This window comes from Epinephelus fuscoguttatus, linkage group LG10 (genome assembly GCF_011397635.1).
Source record: "Epinephelus fuscoguttatus linkage group LG10, E.fuscoguttatus.final_Chr_v1".
In the NCBI taxonomy this organism is placed as follows: Eukaryota; Metazoa; Chordata; class Actinopteri; order Perciformes; family Serranidae; genus Epinephelus; species Epinephelus fuscoguttatus.
In genome coordinates, this window is record NC_064761.1 from 26,868,552 (window position 1) to 26,893,944 (window position 25,393).

General features: G+C 41.4%; 1 protein-coding gene across 6 annotated transcripts in view; it reads left to right on the forward strand.

Annotated features, from left to right (window-relative positions):
• Nucleotides 1-25,393, forward strand: part of zfr2 (zinc finger RNA binding protein 2) — a 31,224-nt gene continuing 5,831 nt past the window's right edge. Inside the window, exons 1-15 of one of the 6 annotated variants that reach the window (XM_049587649.1) lie at nucleotides 1-128; nucleotides 4,823-5,078; nucleotides 6,392-6,509; nucleotides 7,199-7,426; nucleotides 9,569-9,894; nucleotides 10,163-10,351; nucleotides 10,614-10,857; nucleotides 11,905-12,083; nucleotides 12,358-12,477; nucleotides 14,764-14,927; nucleotides 15,532-15,658; nucleotides 15,771-15,976; nucleotides 19,377-19,545; nucleotides 20,771-20,945; nucleotides 25,075-25,163. In XM_049587649.1, coding sequence (XP_049443606.1) covers nucleotides 76-128; nucleotides 4,823-5,078; nucleotides 6,392-6,509; nucleotides 7,199-7,426; nucleotides 9,569-9,894; nucleotides 10,163-10,351; nucleotides 10,614-10,857; nucleotides 11,905-12,083; nucleotides 12,358-12,477; nucleotides 14,764-14,927; nucleotides 15,532-15,658; nucleotides 15,771-15,976; nucleotides 19,377-19,545; nucleotides 20,771-20,945; nucleotides 25,075-25,163 — 2,643 coding nt within the window. In that variant the 5' untranslated portion in view covers nucleotides 1-75. The remainder of the gene's footprint in view (nucleotides 129-4,822; nucleotides 5,079-6,391; nucleotides 6,510-7,198; nucleotides 7,427-9,568; nucleotides 9,895-10,162; nucleotides 10,352-10,613; nucleotides 10,858-11,904; nucleotides 12,084-12,357; nucleotides 12,478-14,763; nucleotides 14,928-15,531; nucleotides 15,659-15,770; nucleotides 15,977-19,376; nucleotides 19,546-20,770; nucleotides 20,946-25,074; nucleotides 25,164-25,393) is intronic. The other 5 variants (XM_049587652.1, XM_049587650.1, XM_049587654.1 and 2 more) reach the window with 5 other exon arrangements.

The following is a 25,393-nucleotide window of genomic DNA, read 5'->3' on the forward strand; positions in this document are numbered from 1 at the left end:
AGGGGGTGAAGTATCTTGACTCTCAGTATCAGGGTTTGCTGTCTGCCAGTACAGTACTGTACTGGAGATGCCAAGATGGCTGCAAGCAATTATTTCGGCTTCACACATGGTGCCGGTCCGCAATACAGGTAATTCAAGTGATGCAGGTTGGTGTCAGCATGTCTTTTGAGTTATATTTATCAGCCGTTGGTGTGTAACGGTCGGCGGGGTGATTTCACTGCGTGGCGGTGCTAGCTTGACCCGCTAATTTCGGTTAGCTAACGTTAGCTAGCTGAGTTCTTAGGCCAGCTCTTGCCGACACGCTGCTTGACTTTAGGTGAACCCCGGTACGGTCATCGTCGGCTGCTAATATTTTAACATTTAACCACTCAGAAGACTTAAATGTGAAACAAAAAGGCAGATATTGTAAGTGTCACGTCGCAGGTTTAGTTAGTGGAGCCGGCTGCAGCTGTGACGGGTGATAAATTAGGATTAAGAGGGCTAACCCTGATCGAACTGTAACGTTACTGAAGGTCCCGTGTCTCACAAACACTGTATTTATTATAATGTAGGTGCTGTGTTTAATGAATACCTCCTGTTACTTATTAACATTTAAATGATACTTATATTTAAGCAGTAAATGAACACCGGTCAACAGTTAAACTCCATCAGTACGAATTGCTGTTATACAAGTTTGTGTGGCAGGTAAATCCACTAACAGTTAGCCTGTCAGATTGACAGGCAATTAGATGTAATTAGCATATAATTTAATTACCATTCACTGCGGTTAGTGAACTATGAAGGATTCCTGTTTTGTTTCTCTTGAGGAGAATCCAAGCCAACAAACCTGACAAACAGGAGAGGACTGTTTCTCTGCACCACAGAGTGCTGATGTATTCATGTTCTCTGGCCTTAGTTTGTTAACCAAAGTCTGCTCCTCTCCTGGTTTTAATTCATTTTTAACTTGTAATCCTGTTTCTTGATTTAACATAAACTCCTACAGCCTCAAACATGTCACTGTGTTGGATCTGCAGTAAGGTGTTAGTCCTCCTGAGATGCACAGTCAGTACAGGGTTACATTATGTAGTGAGGTGTGGGCGATGTGGATGAAACCCTCTGACACAACATGTAATATAATATTGCAAAATCAATTTATATTGCAGTGTAGCATACTTTCTGGAAAAATCAATCGAGTATAGAGAAAAACTGCTAATCCAGCAGTCCGTTCTGAACCTAATTCTCTCCAGGTATATTTGTATACAAGTAACTGTACATGTTGTTTTCATTTTAAGTCATTTTATTCAATCCCATTTGTATAAATATTCCAGAAGTGTAAACCTGAAGGGGGATACAACTTATAGTTCATGTGCAACCTTGTGTTGTGGGAGCACAAATAAATGAACCTTTTGACCCAAATATTTTTTTTAAATCAAATACTTGATAACCTTATTGCCAAAATCCTTAAAAAAAACCAGTATTGCCATGAAGTCGTCCTCCCTAGCCACACGACTTTTTCAGACCCAATATTGATACTGATGCCTGGGCTTTGGTTATCGTCCAATACCAAGTACTGATCTGACACCAGTGTTGACTTGTTTGGCTGGGATCATTCTTTTCTGTGTAAAGCAAAATCAGTGTAGGAGCCAGAATATGTATTTAACCCTCATAGTTTATTATTTGATTACGGTGGTGCAGTGGTTAGCATTGTGGCCTCACAGCAAGAGGGTTCCTGGTTTAAACCCGGGTTGGGTGGCCCTTCTGTGTGGAGTTTGCATGTTCTCCTGTGTCAGCGTGGGTTTTCTCCGGGTACTCTAGCTTCCTCCCACAGTCCAAAGACATGCAATTGGTGACTCAGCATTGCTTGTAGGTGTGAATGTGAGTTTGAATGGTTGTCTGTCTCTATGTGTCAGCCCTGTGATAGTCTGGTGACCTCTCCAGGGTGTACCCTGCCTCTCACCCAGTGACAGCTGGGATAGGCTCTAGCCCCCCTGTGACTCTTAACAGGATAAGTGGTATGGAAAATGAATGAATGAATGTTTATTTGTTTAGGCTGCGCACGTTCTTTTGGTCATTTTCACTTCCGGTAGTAATTGGCACAGGTGTGGGTGGTGTATCACATTATTTTACCTGCTCATTCACTGGTGTGGCGGCTTTTAGACAAAAGCGGAGTTGGCTCCAATATTTCCTGTTGACCATTATCACACAATGTTACAGTTACCGTAATTACGTAATCTCAAGACATCGTATTCCATCTCATTTTGCTTTAGTTGTTCAGTTGTTTGTTTAATAAATCATCATAAAACGTATCGTTGGACTTCAGTATGGATTTCTTTCAACGGGTCACAGTTGCAAGCCTACTCATTGATAGTAGTCGCTACAGTCAGGCTTGACTTGAACATTGCTTTCCTAACTTTGTAAAACAAACTCTAACAAATACATAGGTATACATTAACTGAGTTATTTATTATTAAAGTAATAAATCATGCACAAAGAACTTGGCAAAAATATTCAAGTTAACAGGTGCAGACATACCAAGTAGCTGCAGAACTTGTCGGTGTAGTAAGTGTGAAATGCCTCCAAACAGCTGACATATTTGTCGCACCCTCAGCTATGCAGTCATGTAATCAGACATCAACATAGAATTTAATATAGCCGCCCCATTATTACTGATACCCAATCCAGCTGTTTGAGTGAGTATCGGCCCGATTTCATATATCAGTATAGAATCAGTGCATCCCGAGTTCTGCCCACTCATGGCTGCAAGATTTCCCATGATGACCTCATGCATCCAGTGATATTAAAAGGATAGCTACAGCAGCATAAACAAGTATAGCTGATGAATAAAGACGCTTTGTCTGGTCAGTCTGTGTTATCTGAAATTAATGTTACAGTTCTGTTACCAGGAAAAAGACTCCATACATAAGAGGGTAATCTGCGCCCCCACAAGTTATAGCAAATGTGCTATAGTGTGCTTCTTAGTTATTTTTGCTTTTTCGTCAAGCACACCCCATGGTTGTTAAGTCTTTACAGCGGAACCCTCTGAACGTTCTCTCACATCAAAAGTTAAAAGGCAACAAAATATGATTTAACAATACAATTTTACAAGTAAATGTCCTTAATTTTGTACCACAATACCAAAAACCACATGAAATTATGAATTAAATTCTCAATTCTTTCTTAAAATTTATTCTCATGGCTTATATCGTCATATTGCCCAGCCCTGTCTGTAGTTTTAATATGCAGTGGGTGAGCATCAAGGTTTGTTATCCTGAAAGCACGGGCATCCCTTGTCCAAAACTTTAAATAATTTACACCGAGGCCTGCTTAGTGCAGTTTTGGTAGCAGGGGTGTTAGAGCAGACAAGTAGGTCAATAGCCGAGCATCCAGTTCAACTTATTGATTTGTTTTCCTGTTCATTGTTAGTGAAACATGGGCATCATGACATGACATGGCATGGGGCACTTACATAATCAGATTTTTGGACTGTGGAAATTCTTTCCCTCAGTGTGAGATAATGAAATTACAGCTAATTTTACTGAGCTACTCAATAGACAATGTACAGACTAGTCAACCAGGGAATAATTGGCTTTTCAAAATCCCGTCTTGTATACTTTTACACAGTTTCTTCTAGGTATTTTATTTGCACTAGATCCAGTATATTTTTGTTGGATAAAATAGTTTAATGATTACTTTCGCAGCATTGTGAGTCCGTGCTCTTTCATGACCTTAAGGCGCCATTTAATTTTAGCCCTCTGATGCTGTTGTTTATCCTGACACTGAAATCTTAATAAAGATGTTGATATCATCAGTTACTGGTGTTGTTGCCAGTAAATGCGGCCCTTGTCCCAAACCATTTTAACAACACTGTGGAATTGTCTGCTGATGAAAGTAAGAGATTAATCAGAGATCAGTGCAGGGCGGTTCACTGAATTGCATAGCATTTGTGATCACAATTTTGTCCCCCTCGTTTAATTAATCTTGATCGGGATTTGACATGTTGCATTAAATTTGTCACGCTATTTTTGGCGTCTGTTTTTAGCCATGCTAGCGGCGTGACTCATGTTGGTCTGCTGGTTCATTAGTCAGTTGGTCCACCACGTGTCCAGACTGAAACACCTCCACAACTGTTACATAGATTTACATGACATTTTATACACATATTCATGGTGCCCAGACGATGAATCCTGCTGAGTCTGATAATTCCCTGATTTTAGCTCCACCATGAAGCTCAGATAAGTGGTTTTCAATGAAATATCTCAACAACTACTGGATAGATTGCTGTTAAATTTAGGACAGAGCACCAACATTCACGGACCCTTTCCAAATGACTGGTTCTCACTGAGGTTATGCTGTGTTTTTAAGCTAGTGGACATTAGCATTTAGCTCCAAGCACCACTCGTAGAAGACTCCTAATCTGTTAAAATACACATGCATTTGAAGGGAGTTGTGTTTACTATGAAGTGAGTGTTATTTTAAAAATACTCCAACATAGGTAAACTATTGTTGCAAAATGGCTGAGTTATCATTAGCATTTCTCAGGGTAGCCTTTATTGTAATCCAAACACTGTTAGTTATGCATCAGGGTCAGTTTTCTGTTTAAAATTACAGAAATATTATGCCATAGTAAAAGAAATAATGGAGACTGGAATGCCGCTGATGTAAATCACAGTGTAGTTGAGCACTACAGCCTCAAGGCCTTTAATCTTTTTGACTACTATGAAGGAATATATTCTTGCACTTCTAACATGGACTCATTCCAGATTTACCCACAGTAAAAACTTGAGTAGACACTTCTCTAAAGTTTAATGATGTCGTCTCTCTCTTTCCCTCTCCACTTCTTCAGTACCCAGCCTCCCCCAGCCTACTCCCATCCCTCCACAGCCAGTTACAGTGTCCAACAGGCTCCAGCTGTGGCTCATGCAGTGACTGCGTCCTACTCTCCCGCTCCAGTCCAGGCAGCCCGGCCTGTGGTCACTGCCCCGTATCCTACCTATCAGAGCCATCAGGCTCCGCCTGACTATGCCTACAGGCAGCCCGGCACCCCTGCACCCCCACAGCCCACCACCACCCCGCAGACGTACCAGGTATACTCAGAAACGGTCAGTCGCTTTCTGCTTCCTTTATGATTTCTGCTTCTTAGTTTCTTAAAGCATGATGTGGTCATACTGAATGTTATGCAAGACTTTTGTTTTGGGCCAAATAATGTGACTTTTAGGTGCTTAGACACTGGAGCAGACACAGCCTGCCCCTTTTTGCATCAGCTGTAGTGCTGCACGATTAATCTAAGCGCAATCGCGATGTCAGGCTGTGCAATTACATAACCGCATAAAAGGCTGCGATTTGCGATTTAATGTAGGCTAAATAAATGTTAATGTGTGTCCCTGTGAACGTGACTGCCTCTCCTGTAGTGTGTGGAGTTTGTTGACATCACACCCACAAGCTATCCTGGTGCGTGCAGTCGGCGTGCAGCAGTGAACAACACAGACGCTGAAGAAGACCATGAGCTCGATCATGAACAGCCTGAGTTGGTGGTGAAAAAAACGTCTGTTACGTGGTGATACTTTGGATTCAGGTACGGCGACGTTGAACAGAAAGACGTGCTGTGTAAGTGTAAAAGTTAAAGTCGCCACGTCCCGCGGCAACATGACCAATCTATATCAGCACTTGAGACAGCACAGCACAGGGAAAAGTAGGAAGAGTGCATGCGAGAGAAAGCCGAGCCGTGTAACATTAAAGACAAAGAGACAACTGAAAGCCGCCAGAGCCTCATAAAACAACATCCAAGCACAGTTAAGCAAACATTTGTCAGTGTCACAGGGAAATCATGGACTCCATAACAAATCAAAAACTGAGCAATTTTGCTCTGGTTCAGCCCACTTGACATGCTGCTGTGTTGTGCTATGGCGTGCTGGAATTTGTCATTTACATGACAACGCCTGAACGCAACACAGGCTCGCTTCGCTGTGTATACAGTTCCGTGCTGTGCTGCTGTGTGAGTAGCGTGTTTGACAGTGCTCAGTCTGTTGATGGTCATTGATACACTGTCTGTCCATAACAATAACTATGTCAGGTCAGTGCCCCTAATATAATGTAGGGGAAACACTGAATCAAGCAGAAAGACTCATGATACCATTTATTTATTATATTTTATTGTAATTATATTGTAATTGCAATCGCAAATCGCAATATTGTCCACCATAATCGCAATCGCACATTTTTATCAAATCGTGCAGCACTAATCAGCTGTCACTGGGATTGTCTAATTTCTAAAGAGCAAAAACACGTGATCACAATGTAAAGGATGCTTTAATTTTACACACAGTGGCTGTAATGTGTTTTTTAATCTTACTGCAGTTATCTTGTTAAATATGCTGCTTTCTCATTGCATTAAATGTACTCTTCTAAACACCAGCAGGACAACTACAGCTACGGGCGTCCTGCAGCTGTGACTACCTATGACAATAAGCAGTACTATCAGACCAGTATCGCTACGGCTCAGAGGACACCCACAGAGAATTACTACCAGACTGGTGAGTCCATTTTTACTCATCTTACATGCAAAGTTTCAAATATTAAAGGGGAACCTCACCAATTTTACTCATCGTAGTCTGTTTAAAGCTGTTGGTGTGTACTATTGCAAACCATCCATCATGAGTGCAAGGCTAAATCAGTGGAGTACTCTTCTAAAGTCTTGAGAATAGAGCCTGACTGCATGGCAGGTATTATTGGTTGATTTTAGCTTATTGTGTATAGTAATGATTAGGGGTGGGAGATATGGCCAGGGTTCCAGCTGAATAGTAATGAGATTATTGCTTGCTTTGTGTAAGTGTGTATCTGTATGGAGAATACTTCAGTAGTTCATATCAGTTTCACAAAAAAATGTTGTTGACTGTTACAGAACTAGTGTTGCAGATCTAATTAAGGGTGTAAAACACCAACACACACTTCAGTCTTACTGGAGGATTTGTGGGACATCAGTCCTGGTCTTAGTTACTCTTATTCCCCTCTGAAGATGTGATATGATATATGTGGAATTTGCCTGCTGTTCATTTGCCTGTGATATGAGGATCCTTCCTGCGCTGCCAAAAACTCTCTGACAGGCAGTCCCAGAGGATGTGATGGATGTGTCAGATCTCTTCTGCTGTCCGCTCCCCACACTCTTTCCTCTCCACCTCTACTCCCCTCTCTCCTCTTTTCCCTCCACTCTTTCCTGTATCAGTGGGCGTAAAGAGTGCTTACAGTCCAGCCCCCACCACTGTGTACAGCCAGCCTCCTCCTCCCCAGAGGCAGGTAACGGCCCTGAAGCCTCTGGCCCCATCCAGCTCTGTGTCCACCAGCTATAACATCTACCCAGTGTCCACCAGTGTCCAGCAGCCGCCCACACCCATTTCATCTTACACCCTCGGGTCCTCCTTTGGCTCCACTGTTTCAGCCACGACCTACTCAGGTAACATAAGATTTATTCATAGAACTTTGTTTATCGCACATGTATATCGAGCCCAGCATGCTCATATTAAAATGCTAAGTAGTGTAAATATTAATCAAGCTGTGGGAGTAAGCATGGAGCCCACACTGTAACTAACTGCACTCCCTGAAGAAATATTATCATATTTTTGGAAAAATGAAACAGTGATTCCAGAGAGAAGCAGACAGAGGGGTCTACAGTCTGTGTTTGAAGGATATATCCAGGATGTCAAACTGACTCAGCAGCAACAACAGGTTAAAAAGACAAAGATAGTTAGAAGCTAAAGCCGAACTACAGGCTACAGATCACAGCGTAAAAGTGAACCACCACATCACTGCTGATCGCCACACAAAACAATGAAGATAAAGGGAAACTTTGCTGATATTGAACCAGCTGTGTGGCATCGCAGTGTGTGCAGATGAACAGTATTTGGCTTCCTCTCCTGTGGACAGACGGGGAGCTCTGGGAGAAGCCAAACAATTTATCTGTGCACAATGCGATGACACACAGCTGGTTGAATATCAGCAAAGTTTCCCTGCTTCTCTTCACTGGTTCCTGTACAGCAGGGTCTTTTTTCACTGTTATAATCATTAACAAGCAAAAGCAGCATGTGTATACATTCAGTAGGCTATATCTTCAGTAGCTAGCTAGCTAACCCTAAACTTTCCAGGGTTTGATTTTGGTTTTGGAACATGGAAAAAATGTATATCTCCTTCCAACCTCTCCAGGTAACAGATGTCATAAATACACAACGTGCCCCAGGCACAACGTTAAGCTTGGGATCCACAAAACCAGCCTGACAATGAAGAAAATCTGGAAAGATTACATTAGAGTCTTGGGGCACAGCTGTGTAGTTGTCAGACCTTGTTGGAGCTGGCCAGTGCGACACTATGATTGGCCAGTCTGTGTTCAAGGGGTAGAACTTAGTGAAGGGTCAATTGAAGAAGAGTTACTCACTCTGAACTAATTTTGCATTTTGAGAGTTTCATTGTGTTTAAGTTGGTTGGGGGAAAGAAACCTCATGTTTTGCTATACCTTAAGTCCGTTTTTATTTTCACTCGCACAACTTGATTTCATTGTATTTCAAGAAAAAAAGTATTCCTCACAGATGGAAGTTACCTTAGAAAAAAAATATATTTTTTCCATTTACGGTTGCAGCTTTGCAAAATAAATGTTGTTAAAACACCTCAATAATATGTCCTGGTATCACAGTTAAGAGTACAGTAATTGCTGCTGTGCAGTTGCCGTGTCAGTGTTTCCCCCCTCAGAGGCATTTATATCGAAATTTTAGGAAAACAAATGTACTGTGATATACTGTCGTTACTGTTTGGGCTTCAAATTTTACTTTACTCAAATTTTAGGCTTGCCTAGCCTTAGTTTCTCAGCACATTATCACATCATGACTACCTGCAGTGCTAGTTGGTGGACTGCTCTAGCTGCTGACTTGCTAGCTGGGAACATGCCAGTCAGAAACAATAGCTTCCCAAGCTTGTTTCAGTTTTCTCTATACATATCTGTTTACTCTTTTGTTCTTAGGATTGGTTATCATTTAATTGAGGAAAGGGTTTTTATTGAAGAGCATAAAAACAGCTCTGTAAGATAGCTACTTTGCTAACCTTTGGTTAGTGGACAATAAGATCATAAAGTTTATTTTGATGTATTGCTATCATAAACTTTTGTCTCATAATTGTCAACAAACCATTCCTCCTTTGTGGAGCTGTATATACTTGGCACAAAATTGTGAGTCAAAGTTAAACTCGACGCAAAAAAAAAAAAAAAAAATCCCCCTGCAAGCAAGTACACTGACTGTGTTGTTTTAAACACTAGTTTGAGCAGGCCTTTGGTGACTGTCTGCATATTTTGCTTGAGTAATAAGTGCTGGTTTATTCTGGAGAGTATCAAGTACTCGGCTTGTGTCACAGATGTTTAGTTGGATGAGAAATGTCTAAAAGGAAATTGAAGAGTGTTTTTTGTCCTTCTTGGTTTGGATGCTGGTGAAATAAGAGTGCATCTTATTGCTTGCCTGACTGCAGACTGTTCTTAAGTGACCCATATCTTGTATGCTTTTCTTATCTCTAATAACTCTCAGTCCTTGCTCTCCTTCTCCTGCTCTCTCACCCTCAGGCATTAGCTACTCCAGTTATGACTCAACTGGCTACACCTCCACATCCACCCCCTCCTATTACCAGCCGGCCCAGCAGACTCTCACCCAGCCGCAGCCTCCACCTCAGCAGCCGCAACAGCCCCAGCCCCCCATTCAGCCGCCACCCAAGCAGCTGACGAGCTCGTCCTGGAGCAACTCGGGCAGCAACATGGTGACAGCACCGGCTGGCAACACCTACAAAAAGCCGACGTTTCACCAGAGCAAGCTGCAGAAGCCCAAAGGGCCTCCCAAGCAGCCCCAACTCCATTACTGTGACATTTGCAAGATTAGTTGTGCAGGCCCTCAGGTAGGAGTTTATAATGACAAGGAACAAGATTTTATTCATGAAAAGCTTATCGCATAAACGTGCATTGTGTTCAAACACACAAAACAAGCACACACACACACACACACACACACTATAATAAGTACATTTTAGACCAGAGTACTGAATATAGTTTCATAGCTTGTCAAAATTTGCAGAATAAAACCCAGTTAAATGTAACAAATATGACTATTTCTGTATGTGCGTTTGGGGGCTTCATCTTTCTAACTGGTCTGATTTACTGCATCAGACGTACCGGGAGCACCTTGAGGGCCAGAAGCATAAGAAAAAAGAGGCTGCCCTTAAATCAGGAGGGCAGACAGGGGCCAGCAACGGGCCGAGAGGGGTCCAGACCCAGTTACGCTGTGAGCTATGTGACGTCTCCTGCACCGGAGTGGATGCCTATGCCGCCCATATCCGTGGGGCCAAACACCAGAAGGTTTGCACAGCTGTGATGCTTTTGTCTTCATCTTCAAGTGTTTCAGTGTTTGTTGTTATTTAAGAAAATATAGGCAGCTGCACAAGATATTGACATAGCATGCTTTCATTATTGGACATTACTGCGGTGCGCTCATGTGATGTTCCATCTGAGCTGCCAAGCCTTGGAACAAAACCCGCCTCAGGGATTTGGGATGGGATTATGTATCAGCAGCCTTAAATGGTTGTATCTCCTTCTCTCTCTCTTTGTCAACCTCGGAAAGGTGGTGAAACTTCACACCAAGCTGGGCAAACCTATACCTTCCACTGAGCCCGTGTTGGTTAATTCGGCTCCAGTTATCACAACCTCGACAGCTGGGAAACCTCCGGTCTCTTCATCCACTGCTGCCTCTGTCTCAACCACTTCAACTCCCGCTGCGACACCCAAACAGGTGGCAGTAAACGCAACGGCCAAAACAGCAGCACCAGTCCAGAAGAAACCAGCTCCTACAAAAATAACTGTCATTTGTAAGTTTGTTGATTTGTATCACAGCTAAATAGAGATGTATGTAAATCTTACCCAAGTTAAATTAACAAAAAAATAGTAGCCCCACAGACCCAATATTCCTCACCACTACTCCCCATAATCTGCCTCCTGCAAACTGTTAAAGGTTTATAGCCAGAAACACTGGTCTGTCTGCGTGATCTGGCTTCAGAGATGAGTGCAGGCAGGTGACAATATTTCCACATGTACTAAACAGCCTCTCCACAGAGCTGTTTTACCTTCCTCTTGACCAACAGCTCTCTTACTGCCATCCTTTTACAAATTCAACCAACTAAGTTTCAAAACACCCGGAGAGGCGATGCATCGTGACTCGCTGTTTTCAACTAGAGCTGAAACATCTGTCTCATAATTGATAATAAAATTATTATTTTTTAAATAATAATTGGCCAGCCCTTCTGCAAAATGTGATAAAATGAGTCGAAGTAAATTGTTCCTCCCAATAAATAAACATATATCATTCCTCAACCACGTTCTTTAAAGGTTCTGTATGTGACATTCAGAGCATTAATACAGCAGCAATCCACTATTTGCTATGTAAATTATAGTGGAGTGATGGCATCCTAGGCAAAGAATGAGGTCACACTACCTGTTAGTTGGAGACAGAGCTTCTCTGTTCTTTGTTGTTGTAATCTGTCGTAACATTTTTCCTCTGTGATATTTTGATGTTTAGAGTGCTTAAGCCTCAGCTTTGCCCCTCATCTATCCTATCCTATGTCCTATGTGTCAAAGCACAGTAAAGTTGAATTAACAAAATGAATGAATGTCACAAAAGTTTAACAAATCAATTAATTGCTGGTTTATACAGATTCTCTCACAAAATGCTTTTCAAGATCGAATTTTTGCAACTTTAAGACTTTGAATGAAAGTTTATCAATGGTTATTTACCAACCTTTGGAGTAGAACTAGAGACAGAAATTAAAGACAAGAAATAGATGTTTTTTAATGAAAAAAATAGGCGCATTGCATCCTTGAATGAACTCTAATTTTGTAATATCTTGCCTGCCGCATAGCCAATAAGCCTGCCAGCGCTCCAGCAGCTACAGTGACAGCAGCAGCAGTGGTGGTGGCTGCCAAGGTGGAGGAGCAACAGTCCATTCAGAGGATGGAGCCTCACAGCGATGATGACGACAGTGACAGAGCCGGAGGCCAGGGTGACATTCAGCCAGTGGGACACGACTATGTGGAGGAGGTATGCAGGAAAAGAGAAGAAAAATTACCATGATGTCATCTTTATTAACAGCGGTTTATCGAAGGACTGATATGTTGCATAATATACAATTTTAAAAAAGCAGTTATGATACATTATAAAGCAAAAATGGTGTGATGTAGGAACAGATTAAGATTTTTATATACTTATTATTTACAGAAGTCCACAACATGCGAGTAAACAGTGTATCAGATGAGAAGATACGTCACATTCGTTGTCCTGCCTGATGTGTATTTACCTGAACTGTCTGTTTTAGGTTCGTAACGATGACGGCAAAGTGATTCGATTCCACTGTAAACTGTGTGAGTGCAGCTTCAACGACCCCAACGCTAAAGACATGCACCTGAAGGGGAGACGGCACAGACTCCAGTACAAGGTAAGAACGTTGATGGAGCTGATTCCTGTCTGACTGGTTACCCAGAGAGAAATGATGAACAGGACTGAGATGTATACTTTGAAAGTTTATGGTGCTTTAGATTACGGGAACTGCTGAGCAGAGTTCTGTTTACTGCAGATAGTCCTCTAAAGCAGTTTTATCTCTGTCCCCTTCTCTTCTTTTGCTCCTACAGCAACAAAACAGGGTGTCCCCACCATTATCTGATAAAGAGTGAGGTTGAATGGATGAACTGGCTTGGCAAATATACAGATACTCTGCAGGTAGTCTCAGCAGCTTTTCTGTTTGTTGCCAAAAACACTTAATCCAGATGTCCTCAGTTACTTATGTTCATTCTGTATCGTTGCCCATGCATTAAATGGTGATTTGATAACAGGTTGTGGATGCTGCATAACTGCAGTAGGGTTGCAGCTTTCAATTCTTTAAGTAATCAAGTATTCTATTGAACATTCTGGCGATTAATTGAGTAATCGGATAAGAAATACTGTGTGCTTGCATTAAATTACTTAAACTTTCTTTAGGGATAATAGAAATATATATGAAAGCCACTCTGAAAGTCTGACTCTGAAAGTCAGAGCTGTCACACAAATGACCGATTTCACACGCACTCACGCTACGCCACTATTTCTCACGCTGTCAAAAATAATCAGTGTTGGGCGGTAGTTCACTACAAGTAGTGACGTTAGGGATTTAACAGCATTCTCAGTGCCATGGTTGTAACATCACCACTGTCTGAGGTATCGTTGCCATGGTTATGGAAACTCCGCTCAGGACCACTGTTAGCTCGCTCACTGACCTGCTGGCTGCTTGATAAAGTTAACTGAAGGTCCCTTTACGCCCAGATATTAAACTTATGGAACTTATGGATTTATAAAACCTCACGTGGAGCTGGGCACACATGCATGAGCTCTGTTTACCCTCCCACACTGCACAATTGGTGCAGAAAAACCCTTCATTCAGTTTGCATATCGATATCTGTGCCCGCTCCACCGTTCATTAGACCTGTTGATTAAAGATTCGGCAGAGAAGTTTTTCATACTGTCTCGCACCAACGTGGTTCTCTGACAGAACAGCTGTCGTTACGCTCGACCATTACGCACGGCTCCGGCTATTAGTAGCGCCCGTGCCACTAATTCATCACACGTAGGCTGATCTTCAAACCATCATCACTGTGATTTTTCAATCCACATTATAAAATATCAGACAGATTTTTGACAGTCAATTTATAGCTCCAGAGCAGAGGTAACATAAGCACGTTGAGTAACAGAAATAAACATCCATGTGAAACACAGTGCGCTGTATAGTTGTACTGGATCCAACAAAGCAAATAATTTGTCTCGAGGCTTTTTAGTTATCGAATTATTCGAGTCACTTGAGGAATTGTTTCAGCCCTAAACTGCAGTGGTGTTTGAATGGAAAGCTTATGGTAACTTTTGGACAGAAATCGCTGAATAAACAGAACTTTGTCATTGATGTCACCTGTAATGTGTGATGATGTAACGCTGTATTGTAACACAGTATGCACAATCCAAAAGATGTAGAGGCATCAGAAATTATTATTTTATTCTTAATCTTTTCTTTCATTATATACTTGTATATTTTTAGTCTTTATTAAATAATTTACCTTTTGTTTTTCCTACTGTCTTTTAAAGCACATTGAAGAACTGTGATGTATTATTATCATTATTATTATTATCATTATAAAAGTTGTGTAAAGGTGCCCTGTGCAGTTTCTGACCAATGCTCAGCTGTTTTTCTGAGCGGGTTCCCATTTTGTTACACGCACACAGGTTACAATCCTACCAAAAGTGTCACATTATTGCTGATCAACAGGTGGCGCTGACACACCAAGATAGACTGTAAGCTCGTGAACATGTATGGTTGGATGTAAACTATGCTGAATTTAAAATACATAAATATCAGTTTTGCAAATGCTTTTTGAGGAAGGAAATGCACTTAATATGTTGTTAGATGTCATGAATCAAAATGGATTTTGGTGAATAGCATTGAATGTAAACATAATTTGTGTGTGTTTACAAGAAAACTCTGCAGGGCATCTTTTAGACTTGATCTTGTCTCTGAAGGTTGTTTATTTAGGGGTAAAATTGCCAGCCTGGAGTAAATGGAAGTCCAAATGGAAAGATTATTGTAGATTTAAGCTGCTCTTGTGAGGGAATGGCTTGAGAATGTGCAAGATCTTGTGTGCGCTGACTTTCATCACATTCTTGTTGCATTCCCAGTACATATGTTCTCCTCTCGTCTCTGTAGAAGAAAGTGAACCCTGAGCTTCCTGTGGAGATCAAGCCTAGTAACCGGGCCAGGAAGCTGCAGGAGAGCAAACTGAAGAAGCAGAAGCAGAAGGCGGTGCTGAAGAGACAGAGAGATGATGAGCAGCGCTGGCACATGGAGATGAGGTCAGACCCATGGCCAAAGTTAGTAACTTTTTTTTTCACTTTGACGTTAAATTCTGAGTTTGCTTGGTTGGCAAAGAATAGACTTAAAAAAAAAAATATGAGAAAGATGCATTCACACAGATAATATCAATAAAGAGGAAGTGTTTGTCTGGCGCATGTACACATGGAAAAAAGGGATTTTCTTGCCTCATTTTAAACAATTTTCCTGTTTTCTTGTCAATCACATCAACTTTCTTGCATGTATAGTAAAATACAGTCTCTCAACAGCCAGAGGAAGTCATACTCATTAATATTAGTAGTGAAGATTATGAAAACTGTACAGCCAGATTAAGATCTAATTCAGTAAATTTCCTATATGCACAATGAAATGTTTGAAGCTGTAATTGTTGTGTTACAAGAGGAAATACCTCTTTTGTAACCCTGATTACCTTCAGCACTAATACTTTTGAAGCAAAACCTCTGCATAATGATTATCCTATAATCAACAGTAGTTCAGAGTAAATGTTTTGGTAAAGTGCTTTTTTTATGGAATACTGTGTACCGTTAATGGCAGCTATAACATCAGCCTGTGGGAGCAAATGACTTTTAATAAACAACATATAAACCTCCCCCTCTCCTGCAGGCGATATGAGGAAGACATGTACTGGAGGAGGATCGAGGAGGAGCAGATGTACTGGGGGGAGCAGAGACGCAGAATGGCGCCTCCACCGCTCATGAGCCGCCCTGGTATGCCAGTACCCCCTCTGCTGGTGAGCGCCACAATTGCAGTTCCCTTCTCTGTTTTTGTGTTGTTTGAAATAACTACAAATAAGCCTTCACTGAAACTGTGATAAGTCACTTTATTCCCTCTTCTCCTAAAAGACGTGTGTGCGTCGGCCAGACTCCCCTGATGACCGTCACATCATGGCTAAACACTCTACCATTTACCCGGTAGAGGAAGAGCTGCAGGCTGTTCAGAGGATTGTCTCCCACTCTGAGAGAGCCCTTAAACTAGTGTCAGACTCACTTCTGGAGAAGGAGGCACCAGCTGTTGAAACCGCTGCTACCGAAGGAGGAGAGGAAAAAGGGTAAAGACTGATTTCTGGCCGATAATTTACATTTTTCTTTGGAATGTTGATTAAAAACAAGGATTAAGGTAACTGAAGACAAGTGTATCATACCTTTGTCTGTGATTTGCTGAGTAGGTTCTAGATAGATAGGGAGAATGACACTACATTTTAACAGTATATTAGTACATGTGCTAAATTTTAAAATGAGTACACAGACACTTAGGCCAGTTGGGACCCATCGCTGTGTTTCTAGCTGCTTTTTAGCTACCAAATGTGGGTGTTTTTTTTTTTTTTTAGCGACCTGTTGCTGTGTTCCTGCTGGGCATTGTGCCACAAAAAGCGATTGTTTTTTTACTAAGCTGTTGCTCTGTTTTCTGACGGGATAGTGCTTTGAAAAATGGTTTGTTTTTTAGTGAGACATAGCTGCGATTTCTGTTAGGGTAGTGCCAAGAAAAGCAATTGTTTTTTTTAACTGAGACATCACTAAGTTTTCTGCTGGAATTGATTTTTCAGTAAGCTGTCAAAATAAGCTTTTGACAAGCTGTCAAAATAAGCATGGAGCCCACACTGTAACTAACTGCACTCCCTGAAGACATATAATCATATTTTTGGACAGAAAACGCATAGATAGATAGATAGATAGATAGATAGATACTTTATTGATCCAGAAGGAAATTCACTTTGCAGCTGCTCCATAACACACACATTGTAATAAAAATAATACTTAAAATATAAAATCAAGGAAAGATAAAATATAAGAATAATAAAAGTGTAGGCATAAAAATATATACATTATGTGTTGTAAAGTGGCAGAAGTGGCTTAAAGTGGCTAAAAATGAGTCAATTGGGATAAGAAGTTAGTTAGTGCAGGTGCTGTTGTACAGTCTGCCTGCCCTGGGGACAAAGGATTTTCTTAGTCTGTCCATGGAGCAGTTCAGTGACTGCAGTCTGCCACTGAACGTGCTCCTTTGAGAGCTGATGGCAGTGTGCAGAGGGTGGCTGTCCAAAATGGCCAGCAGTCTGTCCATGGTTCTCCTAGCTGCCACTGCTACCACAGACTTCTGTTCCATGCCCATCACAGAGCTGGCACGCCTGATGAGTTTGTCCAGTCTCAGGCTGTCCCTCTTCTTGATGTGTGTGTGTGTGTGTGTGTGTGTGTGTGTGTGTGTGTGTGTGTGTGTGTGTGTGTGTGTGTGTGTGTGTGTTTTTTGTGTGTGTGTCCCTTCCAGCACACCACAGCATAGAACAGGATGTTGGCCACCACAGACTGATAAAACATCTGCAGTAGCTTCCTGCAGATGTTAAAGGAAATCATCCTAGGAAGTAACACCTGCTCTGTCCTTTTCTGTAAAGGTGGTCTGAGTTTACAGACCAATCCAACTTGGTGTCCAGCTGCAGGCCAAGGTACTTGTAGGAGTTGACTACCTTCACCTATGCCCCCTTGATGGAAACTGGCTTCAGGTGGGGACTTGTCCTCCCGTAGTCAACTACCATTTCCTTCGTTTTGGTGGCGTTAATCTGCAGCTGGTTCAGTCGACACCATTTCATAAAGTCCTTCACAGTGTTCCGGTACTCCTCCTTACTGCCTCCCCTGACACACCCCACAATGGCAGTGTCGTCCGAAAACTTCTGTATGTGACATGTGTCCGAGTTGTGCTGGAATTCGGCAGTGTACAGGGTGAAATGGAGGGGGGGGGGGAGCACAGTCCCCTGTAGTGCTCCTGTGCTGCTGGTCACAGTGTCCGATGTTAAAGCCGAGCTATAGGCTACAGATCACAGTGCTGATCGGCACAGAAGACGGCATATATAAAGGGACACTTTGCTGATATTGAACCAGCTGTGTGGCATCGCAGAGTAGGGATGGTTACCTATCACATTTGAACCGATACGGTACCGATACCCGATACCTGGGAATCGGTACCGGTACGCAACGGGAACTATTTTCGGTACGTTTTTTTTTGCATGTATGTGTGGTAATAAAGGATATTTCATTTAGAATTTTTTTTTTTTTTTGTCAAAACTAACCTTTATTTCTCAATATCAAACAGGATAAAACAACATCTAACACTGTTTGTAACATAATATCAAAAGGTAGCCTATATAATTGACTATGTAGCAGTTCTTTTTATTGCACAAAATAAACCCACTCCTACTACCTCCTGTTCCTCCTCTTTCCCCTCTGGGAAAAATGTGTGTGGGGGAGTGTAACATTAAAGTTAGAGAATACGAGAAAACGAGCTGATAATGATAACTAAGGCAAGTTAAAATGCGAAGCTAACGTTAGAATGACCAGAACAAAGCCCAATCATCTTAAACACTAAGCTTATTAATTACCTGGAACCGATGTAGCTGATGCCCCGCTTAATCACCGTCGTCATCATTGAACGTTAATCCCACTTCTTCTGCCCTGATGCTGGCTGCAGATGACAACGAGCCGCTAGCTGTAGGTGTGCTAATGCCGGGAGAAGTAGCCTTAACTTTAAGGCTATCAAATACTGTGCAGTCGTCAGCCTTTAAAAACACCTTGTGCTTGACCAAGTGCTTCCTCAGGTTTGAGGTATTTCCGTAGCTGGCCTTGCATTTTGCATTGCAGATATTGCAGCGCGCGTAGTCTGCATCAGACTTAGAGATATGGAGCCACACTTTCGACCTCTTTCTCTCAGCCATACTGCATTGTTGATAGCTGCCACTGACGTGATCACGCTCTCGTGCGTACAATGCTGCGTTCACAATAGGCAGCGAAAACGTCACTCCTCCACTCTCAAAGTCCCAAGGATGCGTTCAGGTACCAAAATGTGGTACCGTTTGATTTTACGTGAATCGATACTCAGGATTACCGGCCAAATTCGGTCGGTACCAATAAAAGTACCGAACTCGGTACCCATCCCTATCGCAGAGCCTAAACATAACCACACGTTAACCACAAAGTTAGCGTTTCAGTTTCAACCTATCTGCTACAAATAACTTCCAAATTTAACATATGTTTGATTTACAGAAATGTACAATGCCAACATTTGTTCTGGCGATTGGGTTGAGATTTTAAAACATTTTACATTTTAAAAACAGTGTATTAGTACATGGATGCTACATTTAAAAGGTGATTATTGATTTATGAAATACATAAATCTGACCAAAAGTGATAAACCTAAAAACAGGAACAATAATGCAGTTAATACGTATGCAGTACAGCTCTACAGCCTTATAGGTATCACGTGTCATTCAGAGTACACACACACACACACACACACACACACACACACACACACACACACACATACATATACATACATACACAGAGCTACATGTAAACGCTCAGATAGAAAATAGAAGCCATGTATGACTTCTGTCTCTTTTTGTCATCCGTCAAGTTCCTGCTAAAGAAACCACATCAGCTGAATTATTTGTTTCCCCCCGACAGTACTGAGAACGCAGCACGGCTGCTAAAAGGTGTGATGAGGGTGGGCATCCTGGCCAAAGGCCTGCTGCTACGTGGGGACAGAAATGTTGAGCTCATCCTGCTAACCGCTAAGAAACCCACCATCACTTTACTGAAGAACATCGCCAAGCAGCTGCCCAAAGAACTCGAGGTATGAAAATGTCACTAGTTGATTTAGGACGTGGGTCGACATTGAGGGAGGGATGAATTGTGGTAAACTTGGAATTCACAACACTGACATTCCTACATTTTAAGTATTTTTTCTTAAACCATTAAAGGATTTTGGGTGTTGGATCATATAGATGAGCAACAATGGCAGTAAAAAGCCTTCTGTATCAGTAGTCTGTTAAATAGATTCTTGGATGCAGTATATTTTTAGAAAGAGGAAATCGTCATCTGCTGCCTTATGACCTGTGTCATAAGAGCTTGTAGTTATGTAACAAATGGGAAGGAGACGTTTTTACTGTATGATAAAACAAACAAACGTTATGTTGCAGTAATCACAGGCCTCTCACGTGTTAGCAACCAAAATACAAACCCAGAAAAAAATTCCACTGTCGAATCACTTCATCCTAGACGGATTTCTCTCATATGCTAGAGTAGCTCTTTTATCATTAGTGAACATGTACAGCTGTCCTCCACAGCCAGAAACAACACAGCAGTTTGTCCTCCATGCATGTTTTAATGAGTATAATCTCAAATATCTTATCAGTGAAGGTAAAATCAGTTCATTTGACTTTCTGTGGATTAATTGTGCAAATCACATTTTTTATTTTAAAATTAGAGGACTGTTTATTCTGCTACATTGTAGAAATACTGTGTGGTTTCTTGCTTTTGGAGGGATTTGTGCATGTGACTGAACTGCCTCTGGCCTAAAGAGAAAAACTCTTGAATTTTGTTTTGATTCACTGTGATTTCCATTTAAGCTCTACAAGACAAAGGATTGGCACCAAATACAAGGTTATGATGTGTTGTAATTCCTCACTCTTCCTCCCTCCTGCTGTAGCTGTAATGAGTGTTTCATTGAAGGTGCTTTTGACTGATCTTTAGATTCACTGCCTGGTTATGACACCTGAATCCTACAGAGTGAGATGGGGGCTTTTTCTTCTTAAACTTGTCCATTGCTTTCCTGAATATAAATATAAATATTACAACTACAAAGATTTAATGAATTGTTGAGAAACATATTTATGGTAATGTAATGAGCCCTATTAAAATAAGGGAACTACCTTGAGAGAAAAAAAAGAAATTGCTCAACCCAGGGTTTAATAACACAACAGTATTACCCTGAAACCTTTGCCAAACAAGGCTACTCTTTGCCCCTACACCCCTCCTCCTCTGTAGTGAGTAATCCCAAGTGTCCTTTTAACCGGCAGACATTTTCTGAAGATCAGTATGAGGTGCAGGCTCACCCCGAGGAGGCGAACATCGTGATATTTTCAAGCAAGGAGCCCAAAATGCAGGTGACCATTTCTCTCACCTCGCCGCTGATGAGGGAGGACCCTGCTACTGAGAAGGACAAGCAGGCAGCAGGAAAAGCGGCTGAGAAAGGTTAGAGAAGCCAAAGCTTTCAGTACCAGACAGACAAATGTAAGAGATGTGTTTAATACACTTATATATATTTATATTTATATATTTATACCCCTTGCGCCACCCTTCCACTCATAAGCAGCCTAACTTTTTAGGCTGAGAAGCTCTTAAATTACACAAAACGAGGCGTGGGACTTTTAATCAAGCCCACGTTAAAGTTTTTTCGTTTGTTTTTTAAACCCTAAAATAAGAAATAACTCACACATTCATTTGTCCCACTTGTTTTCATTTCCCCCATTTTTCGCAGTTACACTAGTTCCCAATTTCTTTATTTCTTTTCCACAACATGGGAATCAAAAGCCGGGCTCTCCGACCTTTCTGTGCCACGAGGGTGTGTGTTTATCTGGTGAACACATGCTCAGATACAACCTTTGGGAAACTACAATAATAGACTGAAGGTGGTGATCAGTGTTCAGATAATGCCCAGGGATGAAAATGTTTCAAATGATTATGCTATTTTTACCAATATCCCTATTTTTAGACTGGAGAAATGATTTGCTTCTTGTTGCATTTTGGTCACGATACCTCGTGATGAGGGGATTTTGAGGTCCATTGACTTCCCACTCCCTCGTCATTCATCCCTGCATCACACTGTGGCATTATCAATTTAAAAAAAAAGGTGTTGGAGTGTCATTTTATCGCCTCACAATGATCAGTATTGAAATAATAAGATGACACTAGTAAATCCATTGTCATTGCTTCCCCCCTCATTCAACAATAGAGGTAATCTCCAAGATCATTGTGTTGCAAACACTCCTCCGCCTGCTCTAATAACTGTCAGTATTTTAATGTGTTTTTTCCCATTTGGAAAACATGGTAGAAATGTTTTCTGTGGCCGTTGTCTTTTATTTTAATACTTTTGTTTGGGTTTGTTGATCAGTGCCCCTACTTCTGTATCAGCAGACCTAGGCAAGCCAATGGCCGATCTGAAGACCACACTTGTTCGCATACCACTAAGAATGGAAACATTAAAGGAACCAGGTCGCCCATGTTTATCAAGCTTTTCAGAGGAGGACACCCCTCTTGTTCACTGTCATCAGAGGGGCTCCGCTGCTGCCAGATCAAAACTCCCCTCTCTGAGAGGCATGATAAATATGGGTCTTTGATTCTAAGTGGTATGGTAGTGTAGACTTCAAAAAAGTGGCATTGTTTTTGTTATGTATTTCCCCTGTAAGAAAGCTAATGTCCTCTATTGTTGCTTCAGTTCTAGTGAACATAGAAGTGTGGAAAGCCCCCAGGCTGGTCTTGTGAAATATTACTTCATCGCAGTCATCCTTAACCACATTAAATGTTACGGACAAACCTGTCGTTTGTCATTTTTAGGGGACTTTACAGTCTTGTAAATGTGTCTTGAATTTGTACTTAAACTGTCCACAAACTATTTTATTTACGTCTAAATCCAACACACACGAGCATTATTTTTTTAACACACATAGCTTTGTATTCTCCCATTTTTAGCACTACTTATTAAATTAATCTTGGGCTTTGTCATATAGATCTGACTTCACTTTAATTGGTTTGCTTTTCCATGTTGATATTGTATTTATAATGTCCCTGCTCTCGTGCTTTTATCTGCTTGAGAAGTTTCCTTTTAAACATGATTGCAGAGGAGTAATGAGACCCATTGCTCCATTGCTGTCTATGCAAAGTATTGCATATGAAAAACATTTGATGTAGAACAAGAGCATGTCCAAAGGGATACAGTCAATGTTTCTTGATCTAAAGTTGTAGAAAATACATTTTTGGATCTGAAGCACAGCTGCTCAAACTGTTTCAGTCAGGCTCTTGTGCAAACTAAAATCCAAAAAAGGAGGAAATCCACAATGCTCAGACTTTGAGTTTATTATAAGTAAATTTCACAAGTATTAGTGTGAAAAGCTTCAAAATGACCATTTCCTGGCTTGTAGAAAGCTTACAAAATGTTTTAGAGATGTTGAGAGTGATGAGGCTCTGAAATAGTAAGTTGGAAATGTGTGTGGTGAGAAGGAAATGAGTTGGACGTCATTTGATAAAACAAGTCTTCGTCATAGCAGACATTTTGACTTGTTTTAGCAGAAAGAAGATTAAAGATTGCTCCGTTTGATTTGAAGTGTCTAAGTAAGCCACATCAGTGAACCAGCAGGCACATTTCCACGGCCCTGGCACTGACGCTTAAAGGGAGAGTTCTGATTTTGTGAAGTAGGGTTGTATGAGGTACTTATCCATAGTCGGTGTATTACCTACAGTAGATGGCAGTCAGTATGCCCTAATTTGGAGAAGCAGACAGGAGTTCCCCCATGGAAACTAAGCTATGTACTGCTGTGGTTGGGGCAGGAGCATAAAGTATCTTAGTTACCTAAAAAATCAGTATCAGTTTAAGTGTATGCTTTATTTAGCATATTTTTGTTGCTTTATCGTAGCCCTTATCAATGGCAAATTGGAGCCGATATATTCATCTATTATCTCTTAAAAGCCACTAGCCTCGCTCACTTAGTTTTGTTGTGTTACTGTATGACTTTCCTGAAACCAAACGAACCTCTTTAAGTCACAACAACTGAGGCAGCAGTAGACCAGCAGCTACTGAGTTCTGTGAGATAAATTACTGTTTTTGTCAAAGGTGTCTGGTAGCTTTGAAGACAGCATAGATAACAGCTTATTTCCCTGTCAGAAAAGGCTGTCTGGCAGTGCCGGTGGCTTAGTGGTAGAGCAGGCGCCCCATGTACAAGACTGTTGCCGCAGTGGTCCAGGTTTGACTCCAGCCTGTGGCCCTTTGCTGCATGTCACTCCCTCTCTCTCGCCCCCCTTCATGCTTTTCTCTCCTATCCATTAAAGGCTAAAAAGCCCCAAAAAGGAATGGCAAGGAAAAGTGGTGAAAATATTCTTAGGGCCCGTACATATACAGCGTCTTTCACCGCCTGGAAAGTGCAAGGTTGGGCGCGGGGTGCTACATCTGAGGTTGCTAGGCAACCTTAACAAGCACCATATCATAGCCTTTTCACCCAAAATCCTGAGTGCAGAGCTGATCTTCTTCCAGGCACTGTCATTAAGTGTGTGGGCATATTGTCTGTGGGGCAGATGTAAAGCTCTGGGTAGCCCTGCACTAAACTGATCAACTTTTCCGTGTTTATCACAAACTGAATATTTACAGAAGAATGGAAAGATATTCGTCAGCTGAGATTGGTTGTCCCTCGTCACATGACATGGTGCGTGCTGCTGCGTTCCAAAAGTTGATCTCTGTTAATCTTAGGGCGCAGCCGTTGTGCCCTGAAAAATAGGCGCTCAGGAACGCTGCACATCTACATTGAAAATAATGAATTTGAAGGTGCAAAAAATGCTGCATATGTGCAGCCCCTAAATATAGCGTACACTTAATGTGATATAGATTTTTTTTTTTAGGTGGCTTAAACATGTTTTGTTCCTGCTCTCGTCCACAGCAGTACATTTTGTTTAGCTTCCGTGTCAGTACTTTTGCCTACTTCTCCGAACTGGGGCCGTGCTGATCGTCATCTACTGTAGATAACACACTTACTGTGTACCTCATGACCCCACTTCAAAAGGTCTGAATTATCCCTTTAAATGTAATGTAGACATTCTTAGTGTTGTTTCTCAAACTTAAGTTTGATGAGTCAAAATGTCTCTCGTAAGAAAGATGCACTCAGACAGATAATAATGGGGTCACTATAAAGTCAAAAGGTCCTGTGTGGTTTACTCACCTTAACATAAGCTCCATCACTCTTTTCTCTGAATGTCTTGGATTTCCTTCTTTTTTGCATGCGTTTCTGTAACCTTCCACACCAGAGAATATACCTGTAAAACAAAAACACTGTAGCACTGTAGCACAGTGTAGCACTGTAACACCTCATTCAGTGGTCAAATGCTTTCCTTTGCTCTCATATCCTCCCCTCATTATTTTTCTCACAACAAACTGAAGGCTATTTATGGACTCAAGGAAATGTGTGGTCACAAGAGATAAACGTGGGTGTTTTTATAATTTCATGCCTGACCAGCGACTGTACACCAACAGTTACATTTGCTATGTATTACAGTGATCATTTGGGTTTTGCATCAGTTTGACAGCAAGTCATGAGCTCGTGCATGTTATCTCCACCAGGTGTGGCTGAAAAGGACCCAACTGATCTTCTGAATAAGAAGAAATGTCTGGAATACCTGGCTGCTCTCCGACATGCCAAATGGTTTCAGGTGAATGCATCACATGCATGTCAACGTGTCTGAAAGGCCTAAAAAGATCTATAATTTGTGACATTACATTTATGTTATGTTTTTAAAAACACACATTTTATTATATTGCAGAAGTGGATGAGAGGGACATTATGAATGAACTGATCTCACTTCCTTTTAGGCTAAAAACACTGAGGTTTTGTGTTAAAGCAACACAAATGGGGTTTTCATTTGTAAATAGACATTTCACA